At 42.5% G+C, this 6,571-nt stretch overlaps 1 protein-coding gene across 1 annotated transcript; it reads left to right on the top strand.

Moving 5' to 3' along the window:
- The first annotated feature begins 1,798 nt into the window (after positions 1-1,798).
- LOC109118476 (cAMP-regulated phosphoprotein 19-like) lies at positions 1,799-2,050 on the top strand. The gene has a single exon (XM_033764012.1). The coding sequence runs from the start codon at positions 1,799-1,801 to the stop codon at positions 2,048-2,050; it is 252 nt and encodes an 83-aa protein (XP_033619903.1).
- The last annotated feature ends 4,521 nt before the right edge of the window (positions 2,051-6,571 follow it).

Raw genomic sequence — 6,571 nt, 5'->3', positions numbered from 1 at the left:
GCCATTTGGCTTTCCTTTTCTGTCCTGTGCATTTTCTACTCTTTTACTTGCTTTCCTAGTGGATTGTCTGCTTGTTTTCTTATCTATTTGTAAGGATTCTTCATCTGCTCTAAATAGGAGTCTTTTGTAGGTTATGTGCATCACAAATCTCTATGGTTTAACTTTTTACTCTCTTAACGATGTATTTTCAGCAAACTTTTATTATGGACTAATTTTAGATTTCCAGAAAGTTGCACAGAAAACACAGAGACTTCCATGTATCCATCTTCCCCCATTGTTAACATCTTCAGTCACCATGGTACATGGTCAACATGGATGCAATACTACTAAAAACTAAACTATTCAGATTTCACCTGTTTCCCATTAGGGTCCTTTTTCTGTTTCAGAATCTAGGACTCCATATTTCATTTCTCTCCTTTTTGTGACAACTTCCTTAGTCTTTTCTTCTCTCTCATGCCCTTGACACTTTTTAAGCATGCTGATTAGGTATTTTGTAGATAGCCCTTCAGTACACCTTTGTGTAGTGTATTAGAATGGGACAGGGGATATGTATGTCAGATGTTCACAGGCGTGAAGAACTCTCATCCTCACTTCATATCCAGGGCACAGGCCTCAAGATGACTTCTCCCTGGCAGCATTAACTCTGAGCATTTGGTCAAGATGGTATCTTCTGGGCTTCTCCACTGTAATGTTACTATTTTCCCTTCCTAACCCTCTTCTTTGGAAGCAGGTCTCTAAGTCCAACCTATACCCAAAACATGTTCCTGGACAGGGTAGCATCTAAATATATTACAGTTCTTCTGCATGGAAGGCCTATCCCTTCTCTCCATTTTATTTATATATTCAATCATTTGTATAAGCTTATACGCATGAATATTTGTTTTATTCCTTAGGTTATAATCCAGTATGTCATTATTTACTTTGTTGCTCAAATGATCCTAGCTTTGGCCATCAGGAACTCTTTCAGGTTGGATCCTGTGTCCTTTGGCCATGACCCCATCACTGTTGGATATTTTTGAGTACTTTCTAAAGATGCCCCTTGACAAATAGAAATTCTTTGTTTAAATGTAGTCTTCAAATAAGGGAAAAGAAAAAAATGTGAGAAAATGAAAAAATGGAATTAAAGTGTTTGTAAATAGGGAGGGGAGGAGGGGGTGAAGGGAGGGTAGGGACAAGGGGAAAAAATGAGAACCAAGACCTGTCATGTAAAGGTACAAGATCCCAGTATTGAATGTAACTGTACTGTATACCTAGAATATACCAATAAATTCAATAAAAAAAATTTTTTTAAATGTAGTCTTCTGATTAGAAAGGAGGAACAACAGAAAGAAAAGAGAAAAAGGATTAAAAATCCCAAAACTTCCAATTCAAGGTGTGTCTCTGCTGTTAGGCAATGTGGGCAAACAGAATCCAGAGCCAAACTGATTGATCTCACCCACCAAGCTAGCTGCAGCTCATGGTGGGGTAGTGGATTATACCAGCCAGCCTGCTCCTTTAGTTCCTCTGAAAGGTTTCTGGCTGAGGCTGGAACCAGATTCCTTGAGTCTACAAAGGTCTATGTGTCTTTTGCCGACTTGAACTCCACTCGCTGATCTCCTGCTGACTTGAACTCAGCACACACTCTGAGGCATTGGGAGCCACAAAATGGAGTCTGCCTACAGCTGTTCTGAGTCCCGAGATCAGTTGGCCCCTCTCCAAGATGGCTACCAGCCAGTCACCCTGTCCTGGGTGAGGTCTAAATCCGGATATCTCACCAGCTGCTGCAGTCTGGTTCACCCACTGCTGTGTTCTACTGGAAATGAAAGATAAAGTGGCCAGTCCAGAGAAAGCTGAAGAAGCAAAACTAAAATCAAGGTATCCTCACCTGGTACAGAAACCTGGAGGTTTCAATTGTTTTAAAGAAACGCAGAAAGGGCAAAAATATTTTGATTCTGGGGATTACAACATGGCTAAGGCAAAGATGAAGAACAAGCAACTGCCTACTGAGACTCCAGATAAGACTGAGGTCACTGGTGACACATTCCCACTCCACAGGACGGACCTTCCTTAGCGGAAACCGTCCCTTGTCACAAGCAAGCTGGCTGGCTGATTTAAAGAGCTGAACTGCAAATAAAAATTAAAAAATAAATAAATGTAGTCTTCTGTATTAATCTTTTCCTCAGCGTTTTGTGTTTCTAGTTTCTGAGCACAACTTTCTAAAAGTTTCTTTGTTTTGCCTTTCACATAAAGGTTGTGATCAGGAAGCAGCTCACAGGAGCTTCTAGGAGAGAGGCAAGTTCTATTTCTGGGCCTGGGTGGTGGTTAGATGGGTAAGATCAAGTACTAAAATCTAGGCAGAGTCAGAGGCAAGAAATAGAATGTCAGCAGCCAGAATCAGGAGTGCAGGCTACCAGAGGAAGAGGAAAGAGCCTCATTTGTGTGGTGCAGTGGAGAAGACAGAGTTCCTCGGACATCTCTGCTGTTCTCTATCTGCCCATCTTTCCTCCCTTTTGGAAATTGCTCCTCCACAACCTCGTGTGACTCAAGTTCCCCACAAAAGAGCAATCACATGACTCATCTGTGATCATCAGACAATCCCAGGTTTATTTAAGCATAATCACATGGCCCAAAGAGGGCAAATTTCCCATTTGATGCTGATTTTGTTATTTCTGTTTAAGAGAGATAGGGCTTCTATGATGAGATCTAGATTTGTAAGGATTATGAATCTAGAGCTGCCAGTAGCTTTATTAAACCTGCAGAGAATAAGGTTAACACAGAATGAAGGACACCCAAAGTTGGAGAGAGACAGAGCCTGCAGGGCACAAATTGAGCACCTAGATCCAGCCACACATGAAACCAGGAAAGCCCTAGACCTTTCTGTTTTAGTAGCTTTTAGTATAAGTTAGTTTGAGCTGTGCATCTACACCTTGCAATATATGTTGGGTAGTAAAAATGTGTTCAGGGCCAGGGATGTAGCTCAGTGGTTCTGCCACCTGCTTTGCAAGCACAAGGACCCGAGTTCGATCCCCGGTACCAAAAAAAAAAAAAAAAAAAAAAAAAAAAAAAAAAGTGTGATCAAATGACAAAGAGCAAAGCTGTGGTTAATATGTAGAAGTAGAATGGAGGAAGAGTTTACCAGGAGAACAGAGGTTCATGGGACACTGTAGGAAAAGATGTAGGGATCAGAGGAAAGAGAAGAAGACAAGATGGAAGGAATCGAAGCAAGGAAAGGAAAAGTGTAAGAAGACAGCAACAGTCTGACCCTCCAGACATGAGCAGCTGATGCTAAATGTGCCTTCAGAAGGCTGATCTATCAGGCAGCCGCTTTGAGTGATGGGACACAACATTACACAACCGTATCCTGGGGGTATACTTCCATTGTCCTAGATTTTAATGGAAAATCACTTCCTTGGTTAGAAGGAATTTGGGGTGTGATGTTGTCATGGTGACCAAGAGTGTAAGAAGCCCACAGTGAACCCTCAGTACACAGTAAAGATGGAGCCATGCCCTGAGTCAGAGGGCCACTGAAGAAGCAGCAACCAGCACTTCATTTTGGGCACCGAGTCCCAGGGGCTGCACATCCCCCTTGGGGAGGCAAGAACCACATTGCTGAGTCCACATGTAGCTTCCATCTTGACACCACAGCCATTTTGCACAAGGATCCACTCAGGAATCGCTGAGTGGCTTAGAGAAAAGAGCTGAATGTCTGACCCACATCTTCAGAACAGGACATGATGTCCACTTCTGATAAGAGCACTCATCTGAAGCACAGATATCCTTACATTTCACCATCCACCACATCTCTCTTCCTCAGGCCACATCATCGCCATCATTCAATTGTGTTCCCCCAAAATCAATGGAAAACTTTTTCCACTACTCATTATTGCTTTGATTCTCACTCCAGCCTATGTCTTCTTCTAGATAAGGTGCTGCTATAGTTTGGGTCTGAAATATCCCCAAAAGTCTCATCATGTGTTAAAGGCCAGGTCACCAGCCTGTGGCACTACTTAGAGGTGATGGGAACTTTTAGGGGTAGGGCCTAATGAGGAAGTTGGGTTGTTGGGGGTATGGCCATAAAGGGCTCTTCCTCCCTCCCTCCCTCTCTCTCTCTCTCTCTCTCTCTCTCTCTTTCTCTCTATCTCCATCCTGACCAACATGAGGTGAAAAGCTTCTCACCACGTGTCCCTCTGTAACAGTTTGCCTCAACAGAAGGGCAGTGCAAGGAAGCCAATCAAACGTGGACTGAAACTTCCAAAATCATGACCCAAAGCAAACCATTCTTTGCCATAATTGATTATCTCAGGTATTTTGTCATCATCATGAAAGCTGACAAGCACAAGTGTACTCCTACAAGACCAGTTCCAAAACTGAGGCAGGAAGGGAGGGGGTAATATGAAAGACATCCATTTTCCACCAAAAATATAGCAACATCTGCATACCTGGATTGTGATTGAAGATGTGTTTGGGGAGTGTCTTAGTTACTTTTCTCACTGCTGAGACAAAATGCTCAATACCCAAAAATAAAGGAGGAAAGATTTATTTAGTTCACAGTTTTTAGAGGTTTTGGTCCTTAATCAGCTGGCTCCAAGGCAGGGTGGCGTGGCAGAGGAGAAAGAGTTCATGGTGGGCAGAAGGTAGCAAAGCAACAGGGAATAACCCAGATCTTTCTATCCCTTCTATCTTATCCAGGATACTTAGAGCAGATAGCACTCATACCCTTGATTCTAGCACTGCACCATGAAAAAATGCCAGCATCACACACTCCAGATCTAGCCACCTCTGGAAAAGCCCAACCTATGACCTCATGAGGCTTTGGGGGAACATCTAAACACAAGCCATACAGGGAGAAACAGGTACAGCAAAAGCTTTCTGATCCTGCTTTCAACTCAAATGGGTGACTCTTGAGTCTTCTTCCTGGCTGTGGAAGAGCTAGCATTTCTCTGTCAGGAGGTCTTTGTTTTTGTTCTGGAAGCTGTGCTTTAACACTAATCTCCAAGTCTTGCAGCAATTTTATAATCACCTAATTGTTTGCATTAAATCTTTATCTATTTAAATAGCTAGAGTTGCTTCTGTTGTCTATAGTTTAGGTCTGCCTGACACCCCTGTTAAAGAGATGAAGAGGGGAAAAGTGGAAAACACAGTTTCAGGTCTCAGAGAAAAAGGTAACATCAAAGAGAAGACCAGTGTCTCAGGAGAGGAGAGAAAGACTCAGAAAAATATACACAGAAACAGAAATGCATGCAATATAGATCTAGGCACCCATGATCCAAAAGCATGTTACCAGGAAAATATCCTAGGAATAAGAAGTCAAAAATTGATCTTGCCTTACATTGGTAGGACCAAGGACCTGCCCTAATGTTGAAAGGTGATTGGTTGATAGCATGGAACTGGGAAGCTGACTTGCTATAAGGATGATGGGAGGCTGGGACAATGTTACTAAAGAATGAATAGAAGATTTTTGTGAATGATGGAGGCTGGCATGGGACAGACTGGACAATGGCTGGAGTGTCTATGACAGAGAGATCCTATCACCAAACAGGAAGACCACAGGAATTTAGAGGTCAGTCTACTGTTATAACAACTCACCCTTGGGAGAGTGAGATTGACCCCATCAGAGGGCATGCCCATAGGTGACCTGGGGACCTCCTGCAGGGCTTTTGTTCCTAAAGGTACCATCACCTCTCATGTCCCCACACTAAGGACCAAATCTCATACACATGAATCCTTGGGGCCCACAATACATCCAGCTATGGCAAGTGTATATGAGTTCTCATTTCTTCACATGATTGCCAACATTTGTTGTGTGACTTTTGGAGGATAAACAGCTGAATCTACCATATCAGGCTATCTCATGCTTTAAGTATCAGAACTTCAATAAGGGACTTTGAATAGAATTGAAATTGCTAGAAAAACTCCTCTCATCCTTCAACAATGATACATAATGATAAAAAAGCATATTGAGCATGCATAAGATTGCACCAACTAGCCAGAGACCTCTCCTGTGTTCATTGTGACCAAAACACTCTAACAACATAAAAACATTGTCTGGGAATGGTGACTTAGAATGGAGTTGTTGCCATTGTCATTAGTGTTGTTGTTGATGTCATAGTTGTTGTTTCAAATACACTGATGAGAGGAAAAACTGGACAGTGTAACAAGGGAGATATGATTATAATAATTCTAAGTTAGAAAAGTTTCTGGGGATATTTCTAGACTGCAAAAAACTTGGCAGATGCCCCATGCAAGAGCTAGGACCTTGAACTATGTGCATGCAATTAATTAAATAACCAACGCATCCACCTGGACTGGTAGATGTAACTGATGTACTGTGAGCTGCCAACTGAGTGCCTGTAGGCAACAAAATAATGGCCCCAGACAGACAGAAGAAATTTATAGCTCTTGGCACATATTCTGACTCCTTGTTTCCTCCTCAGCTTACTTGAGGGCTTCAGGCTTTCAAAAGAAACTCATTTATAGGGATTCAATGGTCAGAGTAGGGAAAACTGAATAGTCCTTCTTTTCCTCTCCTCGCCCCCTGAGTCCAGAGATAGAGGACTTCTCTCTGGCAGCTTGTCAGCCATATGAGCCTCCT

This window comes from Fukomys damarensis, unplaced genomic scaffold, assembly GCF_012274545.1.
Source record: "Fukomys damarensis isolate Sample0158 unplaced genomic scaffold, DMR_v1.0_HiC HiC_scaffold_16, whole genome shotgun sequence".
Classification (NCBI taxonomy): domain Eukaryota; kingdom Metazoa; phylum Chordata; class Mammalia; order Rodentia; family Bathyergidae; genus Fukomys; species Fukomys damarensis.
The sequence above is the reverse complement of the archived record's forward strand: the minus strand, read 5'-3'. Positions and strand labels throughout refer to the sequence as shown.

Coding starts and splice junctions, on each gene's coding strand:
- LOC109118476 (XM_033764012.1), top strand. CDS start 1,799: ATGAAAGATAAAGTGGCCAGTCCAGAGAAAGCTGAAGAAGCAAAACTA.